Below are 15,513 nucleotides of genomic sequence, written 5' to 3'. Positions count from 1 at the left end.
AATGGTCCGGGTGGCCATTTGATTCATTGTTCAGCAATTATGGACTTTTTTCAAATGTATATAACAACTTTCCAAACTTGTTTAGCATTATCTACTCCAAATATGACATGATTCCATTATTTGTATCAGTTAGTATCAATTTCAATTGGTGACTTGTATTTTGTAGTCGAACCGCAAATTCCACTATTGTGGCTAGCTTCACACAGGTGTCGGTCTTGGTGCCGACACATTAGGAGGTGTGTTGTCAAGAGAGTCGCTGTCAAGATGTCTGACAATGAAGAACAAGAACAGACTATCGCTGAGGACTTGGTTGTCACCAAGTACAAAATGGGAGGCGACATCGCCAACCGTAAGTGTCAGATCGGGGTGACTTGCATTTAAATGAGGTGACCTGCTCTTGACGGCCTTTCGTACAACACCAGCCTGATGTGTAGGCACAGACAAACACAACCATGTGCTTTGACATAGTAGGCGCAGTTTAGAAACGTGGAATGGAAATTGTCCTAGCCCTGGTATCCCAGTCTAGTGCTTGCAAGCGGACTTCACGATGTTATTTTGTGAGCAAAATTCAGTAAGCCAGCTAGCTATGGTTAACGGTTATTTTGTCAATGACCGTGAACATAATGGCTAAATAGCAAACGTTACCTACACATTAATTATCAACAGGCACACCAGACAGTAGTAACCATTATTGTATTTGCTAGGTAGAAGTAGTTAGCTAGCAAACGTTCTGTTTTGTATTGTCATAATCTTAGTTCACTGTTTGTGGAGTTACAGTAGTTAACGGAATTTATGTTTCCATGTCAACCACACAGCTAGGAAGTGGCCTTGGGGAAATTTGGTTAGTTATGTCAAACAAAAACCAAGAAACAAAAACTCAATGCACAAAGATTACTTTTAAAAATGTAACAAAAGTGTTTATAAAAATACGTTTACTTGACAAACAATGCAAATGCAAAGTTTTGTAACAGAATGATGGTTTATGCTGTTTGTGCCAGTATTCTGTTAACAAACTTTGCATCTGTACTGTTAAAGTAAATTTGTTTTTGTAAAATTCGGTGGAAATTGTAAAAATGCTGGCTTGTGCATAGAATTGTATGGTTTGTTTAACTTTGCAATCATTGATTTTTGTTTGGCATACATTTAAAGTGAAAAATTAGCCTCCGCATAATTCTGTCGTCATGGAATTGTCCCTTACTAGCAGTCATAACTAGCTAATGTAGCTAGTTCCAAGTAAAGTGAAATAGGTCTGGCTATATATGTGTACGTTTGTTCTGCCTAGCTGTAGTCAACTGAGACAATTTTACTGGGAAAGGCTTAAACTTGACAGGGAAATATTATTCCAACCACACGTGATTTGGCTAGCTAGCTGCCTCACTGACAACTTTTTCACAGGTATTATAAATGGACAGCTCATTTCCCTACCCAAAGCAAGTGGGCCAAAAATGCTGACATTGCTTGTTGGCATGACCTTAGTAGCTTTATGACACACAGAAATAGAATGAGTAGACGGGGCTCTTCATTCAAGTCAATGATGACATAATGGGTGGACTGGCAGCCATTTTGAGCGTAACCATAGCAAGAAGTAAAAGCGGCAAGTTTATCCTTCAATCTGTGCTGTGATTTGTTGAGCCACCTTAATTGACATTACAAAAAATAACTTGGCATGTTAGGAGAATTGGGTTAGGTTAGCTAAAATGCCCCAAAATTCCACTGTTGATGATAATTTGACGAAGCTGGTTCCTTTCTAGACATGACACAGCTAGATCGGTGGCGGTGTTGGGCAGGAGGTGCTCTGCAGACCATTTGTATCCGGAAGTAATTTTGCCATTCATTGTAGTGTTAGCGCTCTGTAGAGTTGCTGTTTTCTCATAACTTGTGACATTACTGGATTACTCATTATAGTAAGTCAGATTTAATCAACAGATACAATAGTCAGTTTAATAAAAGGTTAATAGGATGACTACACCGCTCATGTTGCTAAATAAATTTAGAAATCTATATTGATCAATTATTGCGCCAATGAGCGTCTGCGTTGCCAAGGGCTAACGCGGACCCAAACTCGTGCACCATCGTGAATAAATGTATTTTTCCCCCCACACCAAACACGATCATGACACACAGGTTAAAATATCAAAACAAACTCTGAACCAATTACATTCATTTGGCGACAGGTCAAAAGCATTAAACATTTATGGAAATTTAGCTAGCTTGCACTTGCTAGCTACTTTGTCCTATTTAGCTAGCTTGCTGTTGCTAGCTAATTTGTCCTGGGATATAAATATTACATTGTTATTTTACCTGAAATGCACATGGCCCTCTACTTCGACAATTAATCCAAACATAAAACGGTCAACCAAATCGTTTCTAGTCATCTCGCCTCCTTCCAGGCTTTTTCTTCCTTGAAATTATATGATGATTGGCATCCAAACTTTCATAGTTACCATTCTATAAACCAATGAGGAGGTAGGAGAGGCAGGACTTGCAGCCCGATATGTATCGCGAATAGAACTGACTTCTATTTCAGCCCTTGGCAAAGCAGATGCTGCGTTGGAGAAGCTGCCCGTTGTCACAGTTTCAAGACCAGTCAGAAACATCCAGCTAACCCTGCCGGTGGGTGATGCCGGTGGATCTCAAAACTGAACTTGGATCCGCGTTAAGTAGCAATGATATCCTTCACCGCCGTCATCTCGAACCGGTCATGACTATTCAATAAAACAAATACTTTAAGTTTCTTTCCAGCAAATTTCTTATTTACATAATTGTATAACTAGCAAAGGAGTTATGAAGTCGAGGGTGGGAGTATTTGTGAAGTTTGGTAATGAGGATGGAAACTAGCATAGTTCAAATAGGAAAACGAGCTTAGCCTTAGTGTGCATGTGTGCCCATGCGCACCTGGCTAATTCAGTATACCTCTAAGTTTTTATGCACTGATATCAGGAGTTGGCAGAGAAAAGTTTGATTTAAACAATTCAGAGACAAACAAATAAATGAGATGACCTATATTTAAGGAGAGCGAATGGGTATACAATATTGAAATCTGCTGTAACTGTCAATAGTAAAAAAACTCATTTAAATTATGTTTGAATGAACCCTGAATGCAATTAATGAACGGGGAAGTAAATTCCGGACACGGTAGACTCCTCCTTACTCCTCTATGGACAGGCTTCAAACTGACCTCAGGCCCAGGGTCAAGATTCATACCCTAACATTGAACTCAGTTCAATGGCAGCTGATTCATCATGACATAATACAGCCATGATGGATAGTCTTATTAATAGAGAACGCACGTGTTCTGATTGAATGTGATGATGACATATTTGGTCTCACTACTACACTCTTTTTCACCTCTCAAATGTCTCATAACTCTCCACCTCCTATTCCCCTGCCCTCTCGCTCTCCCTAGAGGCCCTGCGCATGGTGATTGAGGCGGCCAAGTCAGGGGTGTCTGTGATCAGTCTCTGTGAAAAGGGAGACGCTCACATCATGGCAGAAACTGGCAAGGTCTTCAGGAAGGAGAAAGACTTGAAGAAAGGTAAAGGGCCGGGGTGGAAGGGGGGTAAAAGCTGGATGAGAAGTGCAAGCGGAATGGCGTTACAATTGTTCTTAATGTTTAAACTGCAATTTTTAAAATCATTTAAAGGTTTAAATGAAAATAAAAAATCTTTTACTTTTACTATTCAGATATGATCCTGCGTATAACCGCTAGGGGGCAGTACAGTTCAATCTACCGCAGTCCTTGCTACTTACAGAAGATGCTCACTTTACTGCTAGTTAATGCTGTTTTAGGTTCCCTGCTGTGTCCCTCTCCTCCATGTGCTCAATTGTCAGTGCATGTCCCACTTTTCATTAATGTGATGGTTCGTTGCAGTGACGTATGATGGCGTGTTCATAGACATCCAACAATCTGCTGTTAACACCACGTATGGTGTTTGAGAGCTCGCGCTTTGTACTCGCAGAGCAATCATTGTACAATTTCACCATCCAGGTCGTTACATCTGTTTCTACATAGCATCTTTTAGACTGGTTCTAGATATGCCATCAGGGCAGTGAAGCTGACATTCTCTTCCATTGACAATGGATGCATATCAACTGCAATAATTTCTGTAATCAGTGCTGTGATTTTCTCACTCCATGGTGCCTCCCTTTCAGATGATGGTTAAATATTTCACCTGTAATTGCCACCGTAGCTCAATTCCACTTTGCACAGTTTGTATTTATTTCACCAGCTTCTCATTTAACCTCTCAAAGTATTGTCATACGGGACTTCCCTGCCTCACTCTGCCATTTTGATAACTATTAACTGCGATGAGGTGTGGAGCGATTTATATCCTTGGCAAATCATTTGAAAGATGCATATCTCCTCCTACTAACATGACAGAATTGTTGCTTTAGGTATTTGTTTAATTTCTATTTCCCCTTAATGATGTAGATGATCGGGTATGAAAAGCCAACTGACATTTACTCCTGAGGTGCTGACCTGTTGTACCCTCGACAACCACTGTGATTATTATTATTTGACCCTGCTGGTCATCTATGAAAATTTGAACATCTTGACCATGTTCTGTTATAATCTCCACCCGACACAGCCAGAAGAGGACTGGCCACCCCTCAGAGCTTGGTTCCTCTCTAGGTTTCTTCCTAGGTTCTGGCATTCTAGGGAGTTTTTCCTAGCCACCGTGCTTCTACACCTGCATTGCTTGCTGTTTGGGGTTTTAGGCTGGGTTTCTGTACAGCACTTTGAGATATCAGCTGATGTAAGAAGGGATTTATGAGTACATTTGATTGATTGGGACCTGTTGGTAGTAGTTTTTTTTATAACCGTTAACTATCCCAATGTTGTTTAAACGTTCACACCCCTACTATGTAGTTATAAGAGACATAAGATAGGACCAACAATCTCCCAGAAATGTTTATATGGGGCAGGTGGTTCAAAACCATGCCTTCTTTTGTGAGGGGGACAGTATGTTGTCATACTGTCTCCAGATCAGAAACACATGCCACACATTCACAATGGGCCTGAACATTTTACATTTACATTTAAGTCATTTAGCAGACGCTCTTATCCAGAGCGACTTACAAATTGGTGCATTCACCTTATGACATCCAGTGGAACAGCCACTTTACAATAGTGCATCTAATCTTTTAAGGGGGGTGAGAAGGATTACTTTATCCTATCCTAGGTATTCCTTAAAGAGGTGGGGTTTCAGGTGTCTCCGGAAGGTGGTGATTGACTCCGCTGTCCTGGCGTCGTGAGGGAGTTTGTTCCACCATTGGGGGGCCAGAGCAGCGAACAGTTTTGACTGGGCTGAGCGGGAACTGTACTTCCTCAGTGGTAGGGAGGCGAGCAGGCCAGAGGTGGATGAACGCAGTGCCCTTGTTTGGGTGTAGGGCCTGATCAGAGCCTGGAGGTACTGAGGTGCCGTTCCCCTCACAGCTCCGTAGGCAAGCACCATGGTCTTGTAGCGGATGCGAGCTTCAACTGGAAGCCAGTGGAGAGAGCGGAGGAGCGGGGTGACGTGAGAGAACTTGGGAAGGTTGAACACCAGACGGGCTGCGGCGTTCTGGATGAGTTGTAGGGGTTTAATGGCACAGGCAGGGAGCCCAGCCAACAGCGAGTTGCAGTAATCCAGACGGGAGATGACAAGTGCCTGGATTAGGACCTGCGCCGCTTCCTGTGTGAGGCAGGGTCGTACTCTGCGGATGTTGTAGAGCATGAACCTACAGGAACGGGCCACCGCCTTGATGTTAGTGGGATGTGTTATTGAATATGTCAGTGAGATGACAGAACTATGAGTAGTGATATTGGTTGAAAAGGGGGACATTATTTGCCATCAGTCAGGTCTCTCATAAACACTGCAGATTATTTTCAATTGAAGATTTGGTGGTTCTCTCTTCCCTCTTCCAGGAATTGCCTTCCCCACCAGCGTCTCAGTCAATAACTGTGTTTGCCACTTCTCTCCCCTGAAGAGTGACCCTGACTACACACTTAAAGATGGCGATCTGGTCAAAATGTATGAACCTCAATCTACAGTAATGTTACCCCTTCACTTTGTGTGTCTTCAGTCTCCCAAGTATGTGTTGTCTGTCATCTTGTTTGCTGTGTTCTCATGCATCTGATGGGGTCTCCTTGGCTGTTGACTTGTCGTCTTTGTTAGGTCTTGTCTCCCTGTATGTCTATGTGCCTGTATGTCTATATGGCAAACGATAAGTAAAGATTGGATTACTAGCCTTGTTCATCTGGTAATGGTGTCTAATTGTCACTATTGCCATTGTATAGTTGAACAAGCCTTTTCATCTTAGTTGTTGGATTGCCACTTTTGTCATCTCTCTGACTGTTCCTGTTTTCTGTCTTCTGTCAATATAAGGATTTCACTGTCTGGAATAATGTTAGTGTTTCGAGCAACTATACTGAACAAAAATATAAACCCAACAAGTAAAGTGTTGGTCCCAGGTTTAATGAGCTGAAATAGAAGATCCCAGAACCTTTCCATACACACAAAACGCTTATTTCTCTCAAATCTTGTGCACAAATTTGTTTACATCCCTGTTAGTGAGCATTTCTCCTTTGCCAAGATAATCCATCCACCTGACAGGTGTGGCATATCAAGAATCTGATTAAACAGCATGATCATTACACAGGTGCACATTGTGCTGGGGACAATAAATGGCTTCTCTAAAATGTGCAGTTTTGTCACACAACACAATGCCACAGATGTCTCAAGTTTAGAGGGAGCGTGCAATTGGCATGCTGACTGCAGGAATGTCCACCAGAGCTGTTGCCAGAGAATTTTTAATGTTACTACTATTTATCCGTCGCAATCACCTCATGTTTCAGCATAATACTGCACAGCCTGATGTTGCAAGGATCTGAACACAATTCCTAGAAGCTGAAAATGTCCCAGTTCTTCCATGGCCTGCATACTCAGACATATCACCCATTGAGCACGTTTGTGATGCTCTGGATTGACGTGTACAACAGCGTGTTCCAGTTCCCGCCAATATTCAGCGACTTCGGCACAGCCATTGAAGAGGAGTGGGACAACATTCTACAGGCCATAATCAACAACCTGATCAACTCTTTTCGAAGGAAATGTGTTGCGCTGCATGAGGCAAATGGTGGTCACACCAGATACTGACTGGTTCTTATTCACACCCTACCTTTTTTGTTGTTGAAATCTGTGACCAACTGATGTATATCTGTATTTCCAGTCATGTTAAATCCATAGATTAGGGCCTAATGAATTTATTTCAATTTGGTCATATGAACTCTCAGTAAAAACTTTGAAATGGTTGCATTTATATTTTTGTTCAGTGTAGATGGTTATGCCAACCAATGTGTTGTATTACTGTAGGGCTGGCCATTCTCTGAATCTGTTGAAAAGTCATGTTTCATTACTATAACAAAAGGCTGGGTGTATCCTTCACTAGCAATTTCATTGTCATGGGTGCTGTCTTTGGAAGACATTATGACCCCCCCTGCAGTATGGTTGTAGGTGAACAAGCCAATAACAACTTACCCTCGGAGCATATCCTCACTCGACACTTACCGTAATATAATCACACAAATTAGACTGTTTAATTTATCTCTGACCTTGTCTTTTTTGTCAGTAAACTTTTTCCTATTTGATCTTTGGAAGCACAACATGACTGCCATTTTGTCCTTGTCTAAATGTATTTAATCGTCTCATCTATATGTCTTTTTACACAATGTCATAGATATCAGCAACTGGTTTTGGATTTGTATTTTATTAGGCCTCCCCAGCTACTCTTCCTGGGGTCCAAACACATCAAGACATTTACATTACACAAGATATAACAGGTCATCATATAACATTGCTACACCACTACATGGTTGGCATAACGATTTCTGAATGTCTGATGAACTATTTCCTTCATAACTTAAACATTCCCATCTCTCCTTTTCTCTTATCCTCTCCATCTCTGTCCCCTTTATTTCTGCAGTGATCTTGGAGTCCATGTTGATGGCTTCATCTCAAATGTGGCTCATAGCTTTGTTGTGGGAGCTACCAAGGTATGTGCCGTTATGAACTAATGACTTGGTTTTCTTAAGCCCTCATTGAATAGATATATTCTGGAGGATTGAAAATGACCTTATTTTTTTGCCTCCCGTTTTGGACCTGACGTATAAATGTATGGCTCATACATGCATAATAAATGATCTACAGTCCTCTCCCAGTGGAAAGAAGCACAGAATCCTTACATTCTAACCTGCCATAATTTAGTGCATGAGATCTACTTGCTCATTCCTGTCATGCAGTGAACGTGCGCTCTGAAGCAAGTGGGATGAGTGGCTGCATGCGTTTACCATTAGTTATTTTGATAACAGCGAAAATACATTGAATTCATCAATGCATGATAACTTCAATGCATCAGAAGTTAGAAAGCCTCCTGAATTAGAAGTGAGATCTATTAGACCTAAGTAGTTAAATTTCTTTCAAAGCATTTCTCTGCAAACCAGAGAATGTTGTGCGCTAAAGATGCTCCTGTAGCCACACAAATACATTAGAAGGTAATTGTCTACCCGATCACAAACACTGTGCTGACAACCTTTAGTTTCTAAATGGTGTCGCTGGTGAATTTTGGAACATATTGCACAATAGGCTGTAAGGTTTTTACCAGGTGCGCGTCCATCCATTTGTCCCATTCGCCAATCATGACATAACACGCATGTTGATGCACTCGAGAAATGCATGCTTTCACCCACTTTTTAGACAATAAAATATCGGCCTACCTTTCTGTTATCAATGGATATCCAATTCAAATAATTCCATGTGTCCAACTTTTGTCGTCATAAACATTCACAAAGGTATTATTCCATGATATGGGATAATAATCCAACACTGCAGTTCATTGTCAGCGATCATTATTCATCACGTAGCCAAATGCTATTTATAATAAATACACAACTTTCAAGGAGTTGATGCCATCGTATAACTACAGGTATAACTTTCCATTGTATGAAATTACATTATCACATCACTATGAGACCTTGGGTGCAATTACAGGAAGTCGGGAACTGGCCTGCAACAACCAAACTGACGGACAATGTTAATTGGCAGGTAAAATTATGTCCAATGAGGTTGCAAGGTTAAAGTGGGAGGCGGGATCGGGATAGGCCCAGTATTGTCCAATGAGGTTGCTGGTAGTGCCGGGATGATACCAGTATCTCGATACTGGCAAGGAAACAAAACATGAAAGGGATGGAACTTCTTAAGGAAAACAGCCCAAATGGAAACAAACATCATTATGTTGTCATCCAGAGTCACATGTATTTATTTTCCAAGCTATAGCACACAATAATTTATATACAGCAGGTTTTTAAAGGACCAAATAGTTGGTCTGCTTCGTGTTTTCATTACAGCCCCAATTTTGGAGTGAGCCCAACATGCACGCCACATGAACACTACAGAGTTTTTTTCTACGCTCTTTGAGCACACGCTACAGAGGCTTGTGAACAATGACGTGAGGACGTTGTACACAATTTTCGGGATCCGTTTTGGCTCGTGAGCACTACTTTCAAAACTACTGGCTGAAATTATAGAAAACTTCCAGAAAATATATTTAAATCACCCACATTAACTCTCCTTCAGGGTTCTGGCATGTGTCCCTAAATATTTTTACTGTGCGACCACTGTGCTGGTAAAAATTTAAGGATTTTAGCTTTAATATCTCAAATATTTTCAATTTTGCTCATAAATGTCTTTGTGTATATCTACATTTTTTAATTTAGGCGCACACGTGCTCCTTGAAAAGAAAGGTAAACGTCGCGCCCTGACCTTACCTCTGCCGTGTACATGTAGGAGGCGCCAGTGACCGGGAAGAAAGCTGATGTGATAAAGGCAGCTCATCTGTGTGCGGAGGCAGCCCTACGCCTTGTCAAGCCTGGCAACCAGAACTCAAAGGTGACAGAGGCTTGGAACAAGATCGCTCAGTCATTCAAATGCACAGCCATCGAGGGTGAGTGCCTTCACTAGTTGAGGCAGAAAGTCAGTTTTGCCCTGAGAGTTGACTCTGATTCATCGGTCTAAGATAGTGAATCAACGGTTTTAGCTGACGGGTTACATATAGACGGGTTGGTTGTTTAGCAACAAAACCGATACTTGCGCAACTATGGGGCAAAACAGACTGGGTTGGCTTAGATGGTTGAAAACATGTAAACTATAGTTAGTCTCCAAATGTTTATTGAAAACAAATGCATTTGCACAATGAGCACTTGTCTCTCAAATACATTGTTACAGTTGTTGGTTAGCTAGCTCGTGAATTTGAGTCATATTAGCATTGACATGAAATCACTCAAAACGCCTCACAACAAGACATGGTATCAAAAACATGATAAAACTAGCTGAAATGAGCCACCTAAAATTCCCCACATGGCAGCTTATTGTAATTGTTGCTAGCCATCTGACCTTTCAGAATGATAACAATGCATGGCTTCCGGCCCCATCAATGCACAACACAAGCATCATTTTCAAGACATTGTCAGCCAACAGTCTATGCAGTTAACTGTTGTGTGACTGCAGTAAAATGTGGGGCGAAAACTGTTGCAATGGCTTTGTATCTTTCTGTTTAAGGTATGTTATCTCATCAGCTGAAGCAACACGTCATCGATGGAGAGAAAACCATCATTCAGAACCCCACAGACCAGCAAAGGTACATTAACGTCCAAGCAGTGTTTTGATGAAGTAAGTCTGGTTCACACCTAACAGCCACGAAGGCAGACAGCATGTTGCGTTTATATTTTTGTTTTGTATGAAAGTAAGTCTGGTTCACATCTAACAGCCGATATAAGAAGAGACGAGAGGAGACAAAACTAGCCCGTTTTTAAATTTTGTGTTGTGGAACTGAAGACAGAATGGCCGGGCATTCAAAAATACGAGAAGTGCAGTTGAGTCAGTTTCCGTACAAACATGGTCTCTTTACACCGTGATGAAACATTGTTGCTCCTTGTTTCAGCAAGGTACAGTATTGTAGCGATCATGGAAAAACATGCACCCAATGGAATACCAAAAACAGGACACACTCTGTGACTTCACAAAGAAATGTCAGCAAGTTAGGCTAGCTAACTCCAGCTAGCTAGCTATCCACCAGTCAGTAAACAGTTTCTGATTTGAGTCCAAGGCAACGCCTAGGACCACATGCAGTCTGGAGCAGCACATGCAGTCTGGAGCAGCACATGCAGTCATGAGAGTTTTTTTGTTGTTGTTTTTTTTTGCTATTCGAACAGTTATAACGGTAATTTGGCCGATCCAAAATTCCATGACCGCCACAGCCCTAGTCACTAGGACTGAATGATAAATGAAAGATGTGAGTTGCTCTGATTGGCTACTGTTGATGCCCATCTGCAGGAAGGACCATGAGAAGGCAGCGTTTGAGGTGCACGAGGTCTACGCTGTTGATGTGCTGATCAGCACTGGTGAAGGGAAGGTGAGAGAGCGAGGGGGGGATCCCAATGACCCCATGCGGTAACATGGATAGAAAAGGGCAATATTACTTTTAATTTCTTACCTGGCTAAATGTGACTGTCCAATACTGATGTTTCTATTCTCCTGTCCCCTGCCCAGGCCAGGGATGGAGGCCAGAGGACCACCATTTATAAGAGGGACCCCAGTAAGCAGTACGGGCTGAAGATGAAGACCTCCCGCATGTTCTTCAGCGATGTGGAGCGACGCTTCGACGCCATGCCCTTCACTCTCAGGTAGGATGTCCTCATTAGAAGTGTCAGAGAGACTTGTTATAACCAACCGCATCAACATAATCTTATCATTAAAGTCTTGGACTTTTTTTTCGTCAACCATCTCTCTGATGCTGTAAGTCAGGTGCTTTGACTGTCCATTGGAGACGACCTCAGCTAACAGGTGTGTCTTGTTCCTCTCCTCTCTTCAGGGCATTTGAGGATGAGGCCAAAGCCCGCCTGGGCGTGGTGGAGTGTGCCAAACACGAGTTGCTACAGCCTTTCAGTGTGCTCAATGAGAAGGAGGGTGAGTCTCTCTGCATCTTTCTTTTCCTATCCCCTTGTGCACTGTTTCTTTTTTTCCTAACCATGTGTGTCATTTATCTCTCTTTGCTTCTCAGGAGAGTTTGTGGCCCAGTTTAAGTTCACAGTGCTGCTAATGGCCAACGGCCCCCATAAAATCACCAGCGGACCATTTGAGCCAGAGCTCTACAAGTCAGAGCACGAGGTGCAGGATGCAGAACTGAGGGTAAATAGGGCTTCCAGCTGGCTCCCAGCCCATGGCCCCAGGCAACCTGAATGGCTCTTCACCGCTCATATTACATGAATAACTATATTAATGAACAGGGACTTGCACCTCAGAGCCTACAGCCTACACAGCCTACTAAGAAGTAACTGCATAAGGGTATGAGATGGCATCTGATGTTTTGACCAGTCTATTTCCACACTTAGCAGCTCTGTTGTGGCTCTCTTCCTTGAAGACATTTCTTGATTGACAGCAAACAATCCCTCTTTCTCCCCCAGACTCTGCTACAGAGCACAGCCAGTCGCAAAACACAGAAGAAGAAGAAAAAGAAGGTATTTTATATGACAATGGTAAAAAAAAACAAATTAATTCAAAACATTCTGTTTGCGCTCTCCATTCTTAATCGGTGCCTTGCTTCCTCCCTCCTAGGCCTCCAAGACTGTGGAAAGCACTACTGGACAGTCAACCGAGGAGAGCAACAAGGCTGCAGAGTAGATGCCTACCTGTCTTCAGCCACACTGACACGCGCACACACACACACACCATATAACAAACTTAGAAAGTGAATCTAAATATTTCCCAACTGTTAGCTCTTTTTGACCCTCATGCCCTTTTCTAGTATTTGGCCCATTGAATACATCTGATAGATTTGGAGTTGAGCCTGTTGGGAATGCTCTCAAATCTGTTGAAAAAAAACTTTTTTTTTGTAGCCATTCAGTTGAATCTGGAGTCTGAATAAGAGTCACACCCTTGTAACACATATATATGGAGTTTATTTTACATTGATACTTAACTGGAGTATGAGATTGGGGAAACACATTTTTGGAATATGATGGATAAAAAAACCTTTTCTAGCATTGTGTTTTTACACCTTATCGTTAGGTGATGTACCTGACTTCAGAAATGTTGCAATCTATAGGTGAAGTGTTATAAACTTTTTAAATTAAAAATGTATACAAAGTAAAGTTTTGTTTTGATTAACTTAATTTTAACTGGATGATATTTGTTGGAAAATAATAGTTGGGTGCCAGTCACACTTGTACATGAATGAGACTTGAGTTAGCAACTCAATCTTTTGGCCTCGAATCATTTTGTGTTACAATTATTCAAACATGACAGTATTGAAAGGTTAAAGCACAGAATTCTTGCACCAACACCTGAAGAGTTACTATTCTGGGAACAAACCCTGCTATACTTACTGCCCCCCCCCCCCTTCCTGGTAGGGGAGTTCAGTTTAAAAATCGATTTTTATTTTCAACAATACCTAATTTTTATCAACCAAATTAAACATTTTAGTGTAGTTTTTAAACAAAGTATCTTCATTCAGAACTGCTTGAAATCATAAGTTTTTCAACTAAGTGAGAGCATGTCATTAAGTGGCAAAAAGCTAAATTGACAACAGTAGTACATGTTGAGATGTACTTTTTAAAGCATAACCAGTATCCAATACTTATTTGTACCTAATGAAATCAAATGACCTTTTAATATGTCTAATATGTTGTTCTCTGTTGGAAGGCTCCAACAAAGCTATTGAGTCATGATCTGATCTGCACAGATATGAGTCAACATTACATATATACTTTCTGATGATTTTAGACTGCACAGCCATAAAGAGTACACTATATATATAAAAGTATGTGGACACCACTTCAAATTAGTGGATTTAGTGGATACAATCTTCATAGACAAACATTGGCAGTAGAATGGCCTTACTGAAGAGCTCAGTGACTTTCAACGTGGCACCGTCATAGGATGCTACCTTTCCAACAAGTCAGTTTGTCAAATTTCTGCCCTGCTCGAGCTGCACCGGTCAACAAAGTGATGTTATTGTCAATTGGAAACCTCTAGGAGCATCAGTGTTAAAGTGGTAGGTCACACAAGCTCACAGAATAGGACCAAATCAAATGTATTTATATAGCCCTTCGTACCTCAGCTGATATCTCAAAGTGCTGTACAGAAACCCAGCCTAAAACCCCAAACAGCAAGCAATGCAGGTGTAGAAGCACGGTGGCTAGGAAAAACTCCCTAGAAAGGCCGAAACCTAGAGTGGAACCAGGCTATGTGGGGTGGCCAGTCCTCTTCTGGCTGTGCCGGGTGGAGATTATAACAACATGGCCAAGATGTTCAAATGTTCATAAATGACCAGCATGGTCAAATAATAATCACAGGCAGAACAGTTGAAACTGGAGCAGCAGCACGGCCAGGTGGACTGGGGACAGCAAGGAGTCATCATGCCAGGTAGTCCTGAGGCATGGTCCTAGGGCCCAGGTCCTCCGAGAGAGAGAAAGAAAGAGAGAATTAGAGAGAGCATACTTAAATTCACACAGGACACCGGATAGGACAGAAGAAGTACTCCAGATAGGAAAAACTGACCCTAGCCCCCCGACACATAAACTACTGCAGCATAAATACTGGAGGCTGAGACAGGAGGGGTCAGGAGACACTGTGGCCCCATCCGATGATACCCCCGGACAGGGCCAAACAGGAAGGATATAACCCCACCCACTTTGCCAAAGCACAGCCCCCACACCAATGGAGGGATATCTTGAACGGAAACCAGTGTAGGGAGGCTAGCACTGGAGTAATATGATCACATTTTTGGTTCTAGTCAGGATTCTAGCAGCCGTATTTAGCACTAACTGAATTTTATTTAGTGCTTTATCCGGGTAGCCGGAAAGCAGAGCATTGCAGTAGTCTAACCTAGAAATAACAAAAGCATGGATTAATTTTTCTGCATAATTTATGGACAGAAAGTTTCACCCAACATCAGTCAGTGCCCGACCTCACTAATGCTCTTGTGGCTGAATGGAAGCAAGTCACTGTAGCAATGTTCCAGTATCTAGTGGAAAGCCTTCCCAGGAGAGTGGAGGCTGCTATAGCAGCAAGAGGGGGGGACAACCAACTCCATATTAATGCCCATGTTTTTGGAATGAGATGAACAGGTGTCCACATACTTTTAGTCATGTAGTGTACATAATTGATGCCTGGACCATTCAGTTTCACTTTAATCAGAGGTTTCAGATTATATATGACTTGGATTGGGGAGGTGTGGTGGAAAAATAACATTTGCTTGATAAGATTTAAAAGGAAGCTTACATGGACGGAAAGTGTGACCCATTTTTCTATTACAAACAGCACCCATATACTTACGTGATTGTAGACATGCCTGAACATAGCTGAACATAGGTATATAATTCCAACATAAAATATGATTTAAATTTCAACGATTTCTGCCTACATCGCCCAGTGAGCAATGAGCTGAGCAAGTGGCGATTGAATATGACGTTTCATT

General features: G+C 41.8%; 1 protein-coding gene and 1 long non-coding RNA gene across 2 annotated transcripts; one reads left to right on the top strand and one right to left on the bottom strand.

The window, feature by feature from the left end:
* The first annotated feature begins 206 nt into the window (after window positions 1-206).
* Window positions 207-13,186, top strand: LOC115143163 (proliferation-associated protein 2G4-like). Its single transcript, XM_029683290.2, has 12 exons — window positions 207-349; window positions 3,407-3,535; window positions 5,909-6,014; window positions 7,966-8,035; window positions 9,825-9,981; window positions 10,596-10,674; window positions 11,370-11,448; window positions 11,586-11,719; window positions 11,908-12,002; window positions 12,097-12,224; window positions 12,500-12,553; window positions 12,651-13,186. Exons 1-12 carry the CDS (start codon window positions 265-267, stop codon window positions 12,714-12,716), a joined length of 1,182 nt encoding a protein of 393 aa, XP_029539150.1. The 5' UTR covers window positions 207-264; the 3' UTR covers window positions 12,717-13,186.
* LOC135560238 (uncharacterized) lies at window positions 12,978-15,476 on the bottom strand. The gene is made up of 2 exons (XR_010458828.1): window positions 15,372-15,476; window positions 12,978-14,492 (listed from the first exon to the last, which is right to left on the bottom strand). It is a non-coding gene; the product is annotated as an uncharacterized LOC135560238 (long non-coding RNA).
* Window positions 15,477-15,513: the final 37 nt, after the last annotated feature.

Source organism: Oncorhynchus nerka, linkage group LG15 (assembly GCF_034236695.1).
Source record: "Oncorhynchus nerka isolate Pitt River linkage group LG15, Oner_Uvic_2.0, whole genome shotgun sequence".
NCBI lineage: Eukaryota > Metazoa > Chordata > Actinopteri > Salmoniformes > Salmonidae > Oncorhynchus > Oncorhynchus nerka.
Note: the sequence above shows the minus strand (reverse complement) of the source record. Positions and strands in the feature narration are given on the sequence as shown.

Excerpts from the sequence above, each read along its gene's own strand:
- LOC115143163 (XM_029683290.2), top strand. The coding sequence starts at position 265 with ATGTCTGACAATGAAGAACAAGAACAGACTATCGCTGAGGACTTGGTT. Across the intron at positions 3,536-5,908 it reads GGAGAAAGACTTGAAGAAAG|GAATTGCCTTCCCCACCAGC; the intron begins GTAAAGGGCCGG and ends TCCCTCTTCCAG. Across the intron at positions 11,720-11,907 it reads GCCATGCCCTTCACTCTCAG|GGCATTTGAGGATGAGGCCA; the intron begins GTAGGATGTCCT and ends TCCTCTCTTCAG.